Source organism: Drosophila rhopaloa, unplaced genomic scaffold (assembly GCF_018152115.1).
Source record: "Drosophila rhopaloa isolate 14029-0021.01 unplaced genomic scaffold, ASM1815211v1 contig_163, whole genome shotgun sequence".
In the NCBI taxonomy this organism is placed as follows: domain Eukaryota; kingdom Metazoa; phylum Arthropoda; class Insecta; order Diptera; family Drosophilidae; genus Drosophila; species Drosophila rhopaloa.
The window spans coordinates 15007348-15023482 of record NW_025335043.1 but is presented as its reverse complement, the minus strand read 5'-3'; the positions used below and the strand labels follow the sequence as shown (position 1 = coordinate 15023482).

At 43.2% G+C, this 16135-nt stretch overlaps 2 protein-coding genes across 2 annotated transcripts; one reads left to right on the top strand and one right to left on the bottom strand.

Annotated features, from left to right (window-relative positions):
• Positions 1–16: 16 nt before the first annotated feature.
• On the top strand, positions 17–3211 carry LOC108040391 (ubiquitin carboxyl-terminal hydrolase 5). The gene is made up of 2 exons (XM_017117849.2): positions 17–839; positions 1137–3211. The coding sequence occupies exons 1-2, from the start codon at positions 323–325 to the stop codon at positions 3104–3106; spliced, it is 2487 nt and encodes an 828-aa protein (XP_016973338.2). The 5' UTR covers positions 17–322; the 3' UTR covers positions 3107–3211.
• Positions 3212–3602: 391 nt separating this feature from the next.
• On the bottom strand, positions 3603–5087 carry LOC108040393 (alpha-1,3/1,6-mannosyltransferase ALG2). The gene has a single exon (XM_017117851.2). It carries the CDS (start codon positions 4893–4895, stop codon positions 3621–3623), a length of 1275 nt encoding a protein of 424 aa, XP_016973340.1. The 5' UTR covers positions 4896–5087; the 3' UTR covers positions 3603–3620.
• Between the last annotated feature and the right edge of the window lie 11048 nt (positions 5088–16135).

The window sequence follows — 16135 nt, the reverse complement described above, 5'->3', positions numbered from 1 at the left end:
ACAAAGAACCGATATTGGCAACGGCTATATGAAGAGATTTGGTCTTGTCGGGTGGTAAATTAGGAAAGGAAACTGTTGAAACCTATCGAAAACTAGTTAATTATTGGAAGAAACTAATTTAAGTTAATAAGTTTTCCAAAAAAACACCAAAAATTAGTCTTCAACCATCGATACTCGCCATTTTCGTGCTTGCCGGTATCGATGCAGTTACTTTTGTTCATCTCTAAGCAGCAGCTGCAAAAAATATCAAAAATCAACTATTTCATATTCGGCTCGTCTAGTATATGCGTAAAAAGCTGTCCACAGAATTCCAGATAGCGTCATGGAGGAACTACGCAAGCATTTATCCAAGGTGAACGTGCCCTGCGGATCGGGTACGGGGAGTCCTCCGATTTACAAGGACGAGTGCGTCTACTCCTACGACAATCCCGAGACGCCCACCGGCTTGTATGTGTGCCTGCACAGCTTTTTGGGATTTGGGGAGGCCTATGTGCGTGAGTACGCCGACAAGACTGGCAACCAGGTCTTCCTCCACATCCAGCGGGTAAAGACGCCCAAAGAGGGAACCGATGCGGAGGCGGAGTGCGATCCAGAGGCAGAGGCGGGTCCCGAGCGGAAGATCACTCGCTTGGCCATCGGCGTGGAGGGTGGCTACAACGAGTCGGACATGGCCAAGAAGTATGAGATCAAGGACACGTACAGCATCGTGGTGGCCCCGCAGCTCGACAAGAAGCTACCGTATCCGGATCCGGAGCTGCCCATGCGCGTAACCCAGGCGGTGGAGGCGATCCTTGCCGCGGACTCTGCCATTGCCAAACTGGAGAAGGCCACGTTGATGGGTGAGTGTGCGGGGATTGCTTGTTAAATTTTCAAAGCAAATTAATTAGCAGAAAAAATATTATTAGAAATGGGACATTTTGTTGTACAAGATTTAAATCTATTAACTTTGTCAGTACTAAAAACCCACCTAACTTAAATGGATCCGTGTTAAATATAATTTATTTTTATTCGATTTAATTCGAACAAATAAAAGATATTTGGCATCGATTTTTGATCAAAGAAAAGTTGCAAAACACCTATATATGTTACTGCTTTGATTTGGCCCATACTTCAACGAATCCCTTCTTGCTTTGCAGGCACCTGGGATGGAGAAGTGCGTCAGGCCTCGAAATACGCGGAGAATCTGCAACAATTGGACAATGGCAAGAAGATTCCACCCGCCGGCTGGCAGTGCGAGAAGTGCGATCTGGCCAACAACCTCTGGCTGAACCTGACTGACGGCTCCATCATGTGCGGTCGAAAGTTCTTCGACGGGAGCGGTGGCAACGACCATGCCGTGGAGCACTACCGGGTGACGGGCTACCCTCTTGCAGTCAAACTGGGCACCATCACCGCCGATGGCAAGTCTGATGTGTTCTCCTACCCGGAGGATGACATGGTACTCGATCCCCACCTGGAGCGTCATCTCTCACACTTTGGGATCAACATGGCGGCCATGAAGAAGAGCGAGAAGTCTATGGTGGAGCTGGAGTTGGATATTAACCAGCGCATCGGCGAGTGGTCGGCGTTGACGGAGAGCGAGAGTGAGCTGCTGCCGCTGGCCGGTCCTGGATACACAGGCATGCGCAACCTGGGCAACTCCTGCTACATCAACAGCGTGATGCAGGTGCTCTTCGTCATTCCAGACTTCCAGCAGCGGTTCGTGGGCACCGGAGCCGAACGCTACTTCAGTGAGTTCCCCAGCGACCCCGCCAACGACTTCAACATTCAGATGGCCAAGTTGGGCACTGGGCTGCAATCCGGAAAGTATAGCAGCATTGCTGAAAACACGCTAGACACCGATCACTCCACCGGCATCTCGCCGGCCATGTTCAAAAACATTGTGGGAAAGAATCACCCGGACTTCAGCACCAAACAGCAACAAGACGCCAACGATTTCTATTTGCATTTGCTTACCCTGCTGGACAGGAATTCGCGCAACCAAACCAATCCCGCGGATGCCCTGAAGTTCCTGCTGGAGGATCGTGTTGAGTGCTTGGCGAGCCGCAAAGTCAAGTACAAAACGCGCGAGGAGTACAGCTTCAGGCTGCCCATTCCGCTAGACAAGGCCACCAATCTGGATGAAGTGAAGGAGTTCCAGGATCGAGAGAAGGCGGCCCGCGAGACCGGACAGCGACTGGTAGATCGGGACATTGTCAGGCATAAGGTTCCTCTGCAGGCCTGCCTGGAAAGCTTTTTTGGCCCGGAGCTGATCGAGCAGTTCTACTCCACTGCCATTGAGGGCAAGACGAACGCCAGGAAGATTACTCGAATGGCCACAATGCCCGACTGTCTAATGATTCACCTGGGAAAGTTCACGCTGGGCGACGACTGGGTGCCCAAGAAGCTTGATGTGTCCGTGGACATGCCGGATGAACTGGATCTGAGCACCTGGCGTTCGGCCGGTGGCTTGCAGGCTGGAGAGGAGGCTCTGCCGGAGCCCGCGGCGGAGCAGGTGCAGTTTGCCTTTGACGAGGCGGTCATGTCCGAGTTGCTCACCATGGGCTTCCCGCCAGAGGCTTGCAAGCGTGCCTGCTTCCACACAAAGAACAGCGGCCTGGAAGCCGCCTCCAACTGGCTTATGGAACACATTGCCGACGAGGACATCTCGGAGCCGTTTGTAGTGCCCAACAATCGCATTGGAGACTGTGCGGCCAACCAGTTTGTGGCCAATCCGGAGAGTCTGGCCATGCTTATGAGCATGGGATTTGACGAGCACCAGGCGGTGGCCGCCTTGAAGGCCACCGATGGTAACGTGGAGCGCGCCACCGACTGGATTTTCTCGCACGCTGATTCCATTGGCGTGGAGGAGGTCGTCCCCGCCTCGGATGCATCCGCTGCGGCGGCTTCTTCGGCGCCAAACAAGGAAAACTACCGCGATGGCGGGGGCAAGTACCGACTGGTGGCCTTTATCTCACACATGGGCACCTCCGCCCAGGTGGGACACTACGTCTGCCACATCCGCAAGAAGGGCGAGTGGGTAATCTACAACGACAGCAAGGTGGCCAAGTCGCAGAACCCGCCCAAGGACCTCGGCTATCTGTATCTCTACATGCGCGACCAGTAGCCAGCCCGATCTCAGTCCGAACCGAAGTACCCCAGTTCTGCACCCTAATATTCAGCGCCCTGAACAATGGAATTTATAATAAACTACATATACAGTGCTACACTAGACTTTGGAGTTTTTAAGATCCAAAAATAATATAATAATATAATAACTTTGTAGGAGATAGTTTGAAAGAAATTTAGGTATGATCTGGTATTTTCGAATTCTCGCGAATAATTTTTATAGAAGATCTGTTGACTCATTCTTTAGAGTCCATGTGAGAAAGTACCGACAGTGATGAAATAATTGAAATTATAATTGAGAGAAATTCTAATGTGGCTTCAATACCATTTGTGAATTTAATTTGTATGATCACTAATGATTTGTGCCGTGTTTATAGAGTTAAACTTATAATTATTCCAATAGGTGATTCAGTTTTCCGAGAAAAAGCTTTTCTAACGATGATTAATTCTAGAATGTAGCTAAAAATAATTCCCAAAAGTAAGTGATAAGATCGGCCTTTTTAACTGGAATTTTATTCAGTTTTCTTGTTACTCGATTGCTTTGGAATGGGAACCAGCTCCTGGACAATGCCATTTAGCCGATCTGCAAAGGCCTGGAAGGAGAATTTCTGCTGCACCCGCTTGTGACCCTGGTCGCCCATCTTCAAGCGCAGCGGTTCGTCCCGGAAAAGCTGGTACATCGCCCCACCGAAGCTCTTCTCCTGCTTTTCGCACAGGAAGCCCGTTGAAGTGTTCACCACCGTTTCGGTGGGTCCACCGCTATTCAAGGCAATCACTGGTTTGGAACAGTACATGCCCTCCAGCGGAACAATGCCAAAGTGTTCGTTTTCGGGCGTGTACAGCAGACAGTGGGCGGCGAAGAGCAGGCGACACTTCTCCTCGTCCGTCGGCGAGCGCAGCAGGACCACATGATCCTGCAACTTCAGCTCCTCCGTTAGCTGCTCCAGCTCCGCGAAATGCTCGACATTCTCCATGCAGCGGGTGTCGTAGCCTCCGGCGATTATTAAACGACATTGTTTGAAGTCCATGGCGGGCAGCATGTCGCCCAGAAGACGCAGGGAATGCAAAGCCAGGGCGTGGTTCTTCTTCCGCTCATACCGATTGATGTCCAGGTAGATGAATGCGTTGCGTGGCACCCTCGGGTGGACAGGCTCATCCAACAAAGCAGAACGCTGCTCCAGCTTCTTCTCCATCTGATCAAAGTACTGGGTGTGCAGCGAGGGATACAGCACATCCGGAACCGTTTTCAGCCGTCGGAAAGTGTCCTGGAATACGCGCAGCGTAAACTTGGAATTCACCAGCACCTTGTCCGCCAGACCGATGGTGTGCTCCTCCAGCCAGTTGATGGGCAGCCGGTACAGGCGCTTTAGGAGACCCTCGCGCGCGCTGAGAAGCTGATCCGGAAAGTGGCAGTAGAAAAGGACACGTGGACGATGACGGGCCAGCCGGAGAACAGGAATGCACACGGAGATCAGGTCGCAGACCACCACATCCACCTGCTCCCGCTGCGGCATGAAGAAGCTGGCGTAGATCGCCGCATAGAGCATTCGCAGGTAGGCGCAGATGGCGTAAAATCTTCCGAAGAGCCTGCGTGGCAGCCAGTCGCCGACAACTTGAACCGGAAAGCTCCCATCCGCCGTCTCCTTGAAGCAGTGCGTGCTGTCGTGGTGATTGGTCAAGAAGCTGACCTGATGACCCCGCTCTTTAAGGGCCAGAGCGGCATCCACTACTAGTCGCTCAGCTCCTCCGATCCCCAAATCCGGGTGAAGGAACAGGACACGAACCATGACTTTAAACAGGAATCTGCAGTACTGAAATTTGGAATCTAGAAACAGGAACTAGGATTTTATCCTTGTGCTAACACGAGGGTCAGAATGCTAGCATTCTTTTCGAGGCTTTAGTTTTGATAAACTTTTAAATTTTATTCTTCAGCTGACTTGGTGAAAGTGTGACCGTTAGTGAATAGGTGTTCTGAAAGGGTTCTAAAAATATACCAAATACAACTCAATATCTTTAACAATATTTAACAGATTTGTTTTAAAGATTATATCGTCCTTAATAACTCGTTTTTAGGTATAAATATTGATTGCTATAGTTTTATCATAAGTAATAAGTTATAATATGAATGAAAACTATTCATGCAATGTTTTATTTCGAGGTATTTCAAGTTTAGATTTTTATTTTTAAAGTTAATTTAAATTTCTACCCGTTTGTAGACCACGACTTTATAGTACAACTAACTGCGTGCTGCGACAGCCCTAGAACCTTAAATCCTCTTGGCAACCCTAGAACCGCCATGCACAGCTGGCAACCCTAGAACACATGTTGACATCGCTTTTGGCGTTTTTTAGCCCCAAATCGTAATCGTGTTTGCAACGAACGCATTAAATTTTCGTGGAACCTATCTCTGAATCCGAAATCCCCGACAGAATTTGTATCCATAAGAACAGCGCAGTTCCCAGTGCTCCGGCCACATGAAGTCCACCATTTCAATTAACCCATAGGCATGCGAGCCGCCTAAAACGCCGCCCCTTCCGCCTCCGTTGTTGTTGTTGTTATCCAGGCGTCTCTCTACTTTACCACCAAAATAATAGTAAACTAATATTAATCGCGATAAAAGCAACCAAATCGAGTATACGCCGTGTTTGTGCGCCTCAATTAAGTCCCGCGTAGCAGTGAAAAAACAACAAACACGCGAGTGATGCAGGCAATTTGCTGAAAGACACTGAAAGAAAAGCGAGGACAGCAGCTCTCCGGCGTTTCCACTTGCCATTCCACGAAACAAATAGTACGTCCGATATTCCATAGCTAACGGTAAAGTTAAAGCCACGTAGCCGCAACGTTGCCATCGCCCTAAATATGCCCAAAATCCATGTGAAGAAGCCGCTGGCGGGATTGGTCATCCGAAATCGTGCCCACAAGAGCAAGAGTGTCTTCACGGTGAGTACTTCAATGGGGATTCGAACTGCCTTATCGCCGGGTTATATGATTCAGCAGACGGCGTGTGCTCGCCCGATTTGGGCATTAGTTTTAGTCGTAATCGAGGTCTATCAAACGATTCGGGTAATGACTACGCCAGCCCCGAAGTGTTTACTCAGTTGGGACGGGGGTTTTCACAGGGTATTAGGGTGTTTTAAAGTTGTCTTGATCTAAATTAATGTTTTTAAACACGTTAATGTTTATAAACACAAATAAATCGTCAAAGCGGCCGGTTCCAAAGGGTACTATAGTCTTTTTAAATCAATAGTAAATACATAGTATGTTCAGTATGCAATTCGCACTAAAATACTTATTTCGTATAACGAGCGATGTAATATTTTAAGATATTTTAAGTGTCGTTTATATTATAGTCATACCTTATCCTATGGTAGTAGCTTCTACCTTACAAATGTTGGTAGAATCTAGAGTACTTTCCACACATAAAAATATTTATAACATTTAATATTTTGAAATATTGTACGATTATTTTCCATTTATAACCACATAACCCTAAACAGATTTTTCTACTTTACATCGTCATCAATGTGGATGACTAATATCAATAAAATATCTATTAAGTATATCAGTCTAAATGCTATTACCATTTTAAGATCATCTACTCATTATTAATTATTATACCAAACATAACAATTGTATGACATTTAGAGTGAAAATATTTCGTAAAACAGGTCTTTTGGTTATGAATTTTGAATAACCAAAGAATCTAGTTTTTTAATCAATTTGCCCTGTGTAGTTTGGTTTTTGTGCCCCAACTGGGTAAAAAATGTGTCACTTTACCATCACTAATGACTGAACGCCAACGTAGAGCTGATATCCACTGTAGGGGGTGGTAAATGTGGCAGACATCAGGCGATTTCCACCTATTTGCGATAATAGCGATAATATCACAAGGTTTCCCCCAAAAAAACAGGTATATTGCTTTAAAGCTCTGCACTGAAATCGAAGTGCAGTAAAGGCATAAAACGTGATTAATATGTGGGTTCTCCCATGGTGACTCCTCATATGCTGGTGCTCCACTCCTCTCCAGTTCCATTTCCATTTCCACAGCCATAAGTGTGTCAGTGGCGATGGCGTAATCAATTCAACATCGGTGACCTCTCTTTCTCCACAGCCAGATGAACCACTTGTGGTTGACTTTCGGTTTCGTTGAGAAGCTGTTCCGTGGGTTCTGGGCTTTCGCTTTCAACTCTCGGTGTGTTTTTCGGGGTTTCTAGTTTTATTTTTAGTGGGGAGCATTGAACTGCCTTTTGTTTACCTATGAGTGTGCCTGCTTTTCCCGCCACTAATGATCGTCCATTTGGACAGCAAATCAGTGCGCGTGTAAATATTACATTAATCGCCATTACTTTCCACCCCCGAAACTCCCTTTTTGTAATGCGTGTAATTTCGGCTGTGAAATTAGGAGCAGGCCAGGTTAGTGGGAACTCCCGTATCCCCAACCCATTTCGACTTGGTCATGCATAGTTAATCCTTGACTAAAAGATAATTTGCCGCTGGTGGAAAATGGACTTTGAGTCGGTAGCCAGCACGCCGCCAAGCTCCCATTTCTATGCAACAGTTTTTGATTTGATGGAAAGCTCATGACGCCTGCGCCGCGCTCCCATTCTCTTTCTCATTTTCCCAACTGGCTTTTCATATTTTTCTAATGACTGGGGACTTAATTAAAGGTCTCGCCACGAGAATTTAATTTTCGGAGTTGTATTGCGACCTTGGCTAGCCTCTAATTATACGGCAGAAGTCAGCCATTAGGCGATATGCCACCCAGGAGACTTCAGACGAAACAAAGTTGTACACTTACCAAGCTCTCTGGGAAATCAAATATTATTTAGATGTTCATCTAAACAAGTTTTGTTTAATTCTTATTGAAAAATCCTTACTAAGTCTAAGCGGAAAGAGAATTAAAATTAAACTTTTGGAAACATTGGGAATCAATCATTGACAAGATACCTTTTTAGCCAGGTTTTAGTATTTATAGCAATCAAAATAGAAGGAATATTATTATCGACAATATCAAACAATATAATTTTAATACATTTAGTTAAGTAAGTAGCTTGAAAATTACAAAAAGTAGTAAGTTTGTTGAAAAAATAAATCTATTAACAAAGAAATAATTATTTCGAGTGCACTAATTACCATTGCCAAGCAATTAGATAATTTCCCTAGAAAAGTTATAGCTTTTCGTTTTTTTTACTTTTTGGCAAAATTCCCTTGTAAAAATGTTCCCCGAAAAAAGCTTTTGGCTGTAAGTCCAAAACAAAATCAGCTTCATTCATAAAACTCTGCGACAAGGCGCAGAAGTGAACAGGTGCCAAAGTCAAAAGTAAAACCACAGAATGAATTGCGAGAAGAAAATGGAAAATCCCTTTGAACAAAAGCTTTTCCTCGGCGCACTCTCTCGGAAAATGCGATGCCGGGAAAATGAGATATGCAACAACAACAACAAGGCAGACAAACAAACAATGGCGAAATGTCCGATGGTAATTGTTATGGGAAATTTTGAGCACGCGAGAAAGCAGGTTTATGGAGCAAATCAGCGACGAAAGTGAAAGAATCGAAAGTAATGGGGGGTAGGAAAATTAAATCCTGTGAAAATGGGAAGAAATTATCTACACAGAATGTTTAGTTTTCTAAATATACAACATATATGCAAGATATATAAAAAACCTACATAAAATTTGTATGTCGCATACGATTTCAATAAATTAATTGAGTCTGCAAACGTGTGTACATTCCTTAGAATAATTCATGAGCCAGCGAGAGAGGCATTTTCTGAAAATACCAAAAAGCTTTTCACGACCAAAGCTCTGGGGTCGCGTGTTTTTGTGAAAAACGCGAGGAAAAACTGCAATCGAAAGAAAATGCTCAAGCAGACGCTTTTCCAGCTGAGTACGGCGCAGCGTGTGGAAAAGCGCACATCGAAGCGCACAATTTGTCGCGCTGTGTACCACACTAAAAACTCACTAAACAATTTCCACGCGTTTTCCTTTCGTGTCGACTTTTCTTGCTAATTATCGGTACCATGTTCAATTAAATCAAGCCTTGTGTAAACAGAAACAAAAAAATATCTCGTTTCGCCAGGAAAATACGGTGAAAAGTGTGTTTTTGTGCAATTTTAATGAATCAAAAGAGAAAAATTTACAGAGACTGAACTTGAAATGCTTCTCAATTTGCTGACCCACTCAATTTGCTTTTGCTTTCAGCTTTCCGTTTTCCACCCACGGAAAACTCGGAAAACCGTCCCGTTACGCAAAACTGTAACTGTACCCCCACTCCTGTTGTTATTCTCGGTTCAATTATGCTTTTGTTCATGAGATCAGACTATATGTATCTCTAGTTTTGCTTTTTTTTGGCGCAGGAAAAACCAAATGTGGCGGAGAATTTTCCCCTTGGAAACGGAATTTCCTTCAGCCTCTCGTGTTTCACTGATTTCCTTTGTTCTTTGGCCGCCTGGCGCACGCAAAAACAAAAGTGAAGTGAAAAAAAACGAAAAAGCCTCGGCTTTCCTTGGAGAAGGTCACTTAAACTGGGCGTCCTTTTCCCCCATTTTTCCGATCCTTTTGCATTTCTTTCCTTGACCAGTATGCTCCTGTTTAATGTACTGAGAATTTCGCATAATTTCGTTCGTATTTAGCGCTCGTAAAATGAATTTTTATGGCTGATGGTCTTATGGTTCTAGAGGTTCTCGTTTAATGTGTGCCCATTAAACCCAAGATAATTCTCCCCGCAGTGCAATCAACAATCAGATTTGCATTTTGTATAAATATATATTATATAAAGTACAGCTTGCTTAATATGGAATATTTCAAAAAGAAAACATTTTTTTTATCACGTTTATTTGTCTAACCAAATTTGCTCGACAAACGCGCAAAGTTCAATAAACTTTCGCCGCAAAATTTCCATGACACTTTTTATGTGTGTTTTCTTTTTTTGTGAGAAAAGCGAAAAGGAAAAAGTCTGACACGCATAAATTTCCATTCTCATCCTTTGACTGCTTCAGGATTGAGTCCTCCGTAAGCCAGGACGAACATTTGCTCAGCGAGAGGCTCGAATGCCAATCAATTATGCCAAAACTTCGCCACAAGAGTGGCGGCCCAAGTCTTACAAAACGCCGTTTGATAACACTCTGGCATCCATAAATTATATCCCCAATTCCGAGGCTTTGTTCCGATAGGGGAGCCTGGTCCCTCGAGGAACCCTTTTTGTCGGAAGTGCGGGCTTTTGTCTCATAGACATGCAGCAGTGGGTAGGGTATCAATCTGACACAAATATGTGTGTAATTCACACTCCTGTAAATAAAAGGTTCGCTCAAAAGTTTTACACCTTACCTGAGAGTATACCAAGGGATATCCAAAGGATAGGCTTTTGTATTGTTTATAATAAAAAGTAATTTTCTTAATCACTTTTTACCATGCTTAAATGGTTAGAATGAAACTTACCAAAGCAGTTTACCATTTGGGGAATGATTTATAGAATCAATAACGTTTTTTGAATTACTTTTAATAATTTAAATATTTTTTTAGATCAACTGGGACTTTCAAATTGGATTTCAGAGTATTTATGCTGCTATGATTTAATTACTTCCGATTTCTTAAAAAAATGTTTTATGGCTCTTGCTTGCGTTGCTGATTTTTGGATCTGTCTCCGTTTAAATTGTATACCTCTAATATGGTATCCTACATCTATAGAGAATCTCTAGTTCCAAGCACAATGCGACGGGCATTATCTAAGCAAAATTGTTTGATCCGTTTTGGACTATGGCGTTTTGGCCACGTGCCAAGCCTCCGAGCAATCACTTCCGTTGTCTCCTTATGCAAATTAACTGCACGACTTCCGCTGATGCAGTCCTGCCGTGTTGCAGTCTGTTTTATTCAGTCTCTGCGGTTGTTGTTTCTTTTTTTTCGGGCGGCCTGTTGTTGTGTCAACACTTTTTGGGCAACAGTTCAAGAATCATAAATTTATTAAAATTGCCTGGGTTCCGTGTTTGCCAGTCCGCCGTGCTTGGTGCTTGGTGCGGCAGGCAAGGTCAGCTGGGTGCTCGGAATCGAATTTAGATTCGGATCGGGTTAGCTTTCGACTGGGCGGATGGGCGGTTGGGCGGATAGGGGATTCAGTTCGGTTGGGTGCATCATCGCCGCTAATCAATAAGAGACGCCCTTTGGTTTGGTCTTTTTCATCCACTTTGTGGGGCCGATGAAATCCCAGTGTAAAAGTAATTGGTGTTTTCAGTCGGGATTGCAATGATTTCATGTTTTTGCTGAATGGGCGACGACCAGCATTGCGATTTCCATTATCTTGCTGCCCCAACTAAATCAATAAAGGGTACACACATAAATCATGCGGTCTGCTGCGGACAAGCTGTGGCGTCCTGCGTCCTTTTTGATTATATCTATGCCCTGAACTCGGTCAATATTTATGTTTCGGACTTGTGATGGAAACCAAACTTAATGGTAACCAATTAAGTTTAATAAATAAATGATGGATTTAGTGAGCTAAGAGTGGTTTGATAAAAAACAGATCAGAGTCTAAATCTAAAGTAAAAGAATTTACCCTTAGAATAGCGATTGAAAAATATTTTTGTTTTATAACTACATTTTATTTTAGTTACTACATTTTGTTTTTATTTGTTTTTAATTAATATCTGCTTTAATTTCGGGAAAGATATTTGGTTTTGGTGGCAAAATCCTATCGCATTTGGCTAGTATTGGATTATTCAAAACAAATATTAAAACATTCCAACTTCATTTATTTATGTATTTATTTATTTAAACATATATTTTCGTAATGGATTTGTTGTAACCAATCGATAAATTGATTATTTCCATAATACAGTGGGGTATTTGATGTCGCCAAACCACCCAGAAAGCCAGTAAGTTCCAACTCATCTTTGGCCCATCCTGCTGGGGCCCAAACCAATTTAGCCGCTGCAGCCGTCGCAGCTTGACACTTTTTGGCCACGTTGTTGACAAACTATTTTTAATATTGAAAGGCGGCAGGCAGCGTTTTACCCAAGTGGCTGTGTGTGTGTGTGTGTGTGTGTTGGTAGGCTAATGTGAGAGAGCACATTACGTATACGTATATGAATACGTATCCGCAGCGTTGCACGCGCTGCAGGCTTTGAATTGAATTTCAACGGCATCTGCTTTGGCAGTGGCGCTCCTCTCTGCGCCTTCCTCCTTTTTTATTTGCCTCTGCTCGTGCACTCACATGACCTTGGATCTGGGAATGCTCTCCATTAGCCTCCAGTCGTCAGCAAGTCCGTTTTTCATGTGGGCTGACGTTTGGCATCAAGCATGGCGGAAGATGAAGAGCATCGTTGGTCGATAGAAGTCCCCACATGCTCGTTTTCAGTTTCACTTTGAGGCTAGATGAATTTAAAACGGTTGAGTTGAAAAACATTTCGAAAATTTTACTTTCCATTTTTAGGCATTTAAAAAGATAGAAACAGGATTGTTTATTAACGTTATGGTCTACAGTAATACATATATAATAAACATATATTTTATATTTATAAAATATAAATTTGTTACCTTCATCTAAAGAGTAATTTATTAATTCCCAAAATTGTGCTAAAATTCTTTTGAATCAATAAACCATCATAGAAAAATATATACAGGAAATTTCAGGGAATTCCGTTCTCTGTTTGCTTTTAAGCCCCCGCGTTTGGCGTGCGCTGATTGATTTGTGTGCCTTCAGGCTTGCTGGAGTATTTTTAATTAAAATTGCGACAGTCATTGGTTCCTGCCAGAGTCCTCAGCTTAAGGTTTCAAGCACCTGCCAGCCACCCACGCGCGATAATCTTTGACTTTGGCAGCGGCGACAGGTTGCCACGGGGAAAGAAGAGGAGGGGAGGGGAGGTGCGAGGAGGGGCAGGATATTCCACTTTAGGCAAGGCAAACTTCTGTGTTACCAACTCGTCCTTGGTGCCGTGGGCTTTGGCCTACTTTTCAATAAGCCACCACAATGGAGTTGCCAGTTATTGGCCATTGTCTGGTGGTCTTGCTCCCATTGCGAAATCCAAATCGAAATCAAAAGCGCCACGTGCGCAAAACTACTCAAGAGGATGGGGTGCAGCAATACAATCTAAAAAATTTGAATAAATTCCATGAAAAATAATGTCCACCATTTTATATGCCATTTTTACACTTCTAAATAAAGTTTATTTTTACATATTTGGGGATCAGGTTTTTTGTAGTTATTTTTTTACATTTCTAAATGTAAGCCTAGAATGTATTTAGGCCACACTTTAAATTTTACTAATGAAGTTTTTCTAAAGAACAGTTCACAGGCATATTTCGATTGATAAAACAGAATGAATAGAATTTCCCAACATTTTTCTCTCTGTGGGGTTAAATGCATTTTAATGGAGTATGCAGTGGGTCACGAATCGGCTTTTGAATGTTTCGAGCGAACCAATGGGTGGCCCCCAACTTGACCTTGACAACCTTTTCTATATATTTTAATTTTTGCGTGTCCTGCGGGCCAACTCCACCATATGGAATTTTCCCCGGCTGATTGCCCATGACCGGCAAGATTAATTAGCAAAAAATTCGCTACGAAACACATTCGAGGGCACGTAATACCCGCCAGTCGTTAGCTCACATCCCATTTTAGCCGGTTTTTCAATTTGGCAGTGCCCAGCCCAGCGACTAACTATTCGCCAGTCTCTCTTTTTTGTGACATTAATGAAAGGAAAACATGGAAATGTATTTACTAGCTTGTCTCCTACCAAATCGTTACGCCATCGTGTGGACTTGTTGTCTATTTTTTGTTTCATTTGTTTTTTGCTGTGCCCCCAAAACGGAAGCCTGTCCGTCCATTCGCTTGTTTTCCTTTTTGCCGGCCCCTCCCCCTTTTTCCGCAGCCTTTGTCTCCGCTCCTGTCAAGGTCGTTCCTAATGCCTTCTGATGCGACACATGTGAGCCATGTGAGTGGGATTCAGCCCGTCAGTGGGCCCCAGTGCCTTCTCCCGATGATTGACTTGGCAGCTGGCGTTTCCTGCTCGGACCACAGGCTGTCCCGGCAGCAACAGGATTGCTCTCTATGTCCAGTCCTTTGTCCTGGCTAGGAAATTGAATTTGCGACGCCCGATCTCCGTCCTGCGGCCTGCACTTGACCCGATTGCTGCTACTCACGGACTGCCCAGTCCATCATGATTTATGCCAATGATTTAAGCCCGGTTCGGGTCAGTTTAAATGGGTTTCATTTAACTAGTTCCAAGTCGCAGCGCAGGTTTATGGAAAAATAAATTCGTAGTAATTAAAATAAAATGTAATATTCTATATTTTGATTTCCATATGGAAACTATATAATACAGTCGTCCGATTTGTATAAAACTAAAACCGTATAGAAGTTACATTTAGGGTCACCTTTCTACAAGTCATCTGAAACTTGAAAACAAAATGACAAATTTGCAAAAGCAACTTCAGCACTTCTAGTTTTCGTAGAATCAAACTCAAATGTAAAAATCACATTAAGTACAATGCCTTCCGATGTGTCAGTTCATTTTCCTTACTCGGTCGTTTACTCACACATTATGATATTTACATGCTATAAAGCCTGTGGCTCAAGATCTCACATTTCGGCATCGTCATCTGGAAGTTTGTTGAGCTAAAACAAGTAGTCGGAGCATAATCGCCGAAAGCAAGATAACAATCCACAATTCCATGTGGCCGTTGGGCCGCAAAAACATTTCCATTGTACCGGAGACCGCTTCTCATTTGCTTTTAGCGAGAAACTTTCATCATCGTTGTCGAGCTCATCTATTTGATATGTGCGACAATTACTTTTGGGCTTTTATTGTGGCTCCCCTTAGCACCATGTAGACTCGCTTACGTGAGTGGTATGTTGTGTAGTTGTGCTTAATAGAATTGTCAATTCAAACATCCGAATTATTTTAGATCGGTAGATAATGGCCATAGATACATACGTGTGCTCTCAATTAATCTTGTATTTTCTATACGCTACTTTTAATTAACATTAAAATTTTTTTTTTTGAACATTACAAGAATTCAGTATAAACTTGTGTTTACCAGAATTTAATTAGCATATTCCTAATCTAATCTGTTTTTAAGCTCTTTTAAAATATTAATTTATTTTGCTGAGAGTGGGAGATATCTATGACTTGATATGAAAGATTCTTATTCTAAAAACACTGTTCAATGTTTCGAAAAAATAATATATTTTCCACGCATTTTAATATCATTGAATTAAGTATTGACATAACTAAAAATATGAATCGATATATATTTTTTATTGAGTCTATTTTGATATTAATGGATAACTTTTGGTCGTAACCCCCTACTTAGCCTTCGGGTTCCGTCTCTTTTCCCTTCTGAGTGCCTCTTTATTTTGTGGCTCTTTCAAAATAAGCTCCACAGCAGGTGGACATGTGTATCACTCGGTTTGTGGCGCTCTGCTTCCGAGCTTCCGTTCGCTGGAGAACTACAGAACTGGGGAACTAGAGAGCTGGAGAGCTGGAGAGCTGGAGAACCGAGAGCCCGAACGATCCACTTAGTGAGTCGCGCACATTGGAACGCAGCAGACGTCGCAGGGGTTTTTTTTGGGGCGAAACGATCCAGATTTCGACAGAGTCAGAGTTGGATATGAGTTTAATTCACATGTTTGTCAAAATTCTAGGTGACTTTTTTTCGTTTGTCGTTTTAATTAAAATTTCCAAGATCGATATTCGCGAGCGGAGTGAAAATCGCTGTGTGTTGACGTGAGTCAAGGGATCAAAAAGTCGGCGGGTATGTGTGTTTACTCAACGATTCGCAGACCGGACAACACAAAACAAAAAAAAAAAACATCTTTTCATATCTGACTTTGTCGGAAAAATTGCTGTGAAACGCCAAGCAGGCCCGATATTCAATTTGATTTTCCATTTATTTTACTTTGATATGCTTCGATTTGAATTGCCTCGGTTCGCTCGTTTGCTAATGTTGATCGATCTATTTTGAAGCCTATCCAAGCTTGTGGCTGCGATTTACACCAGGGTGCTAAAATCGCCACAAAGCAATGGCATTAAGTG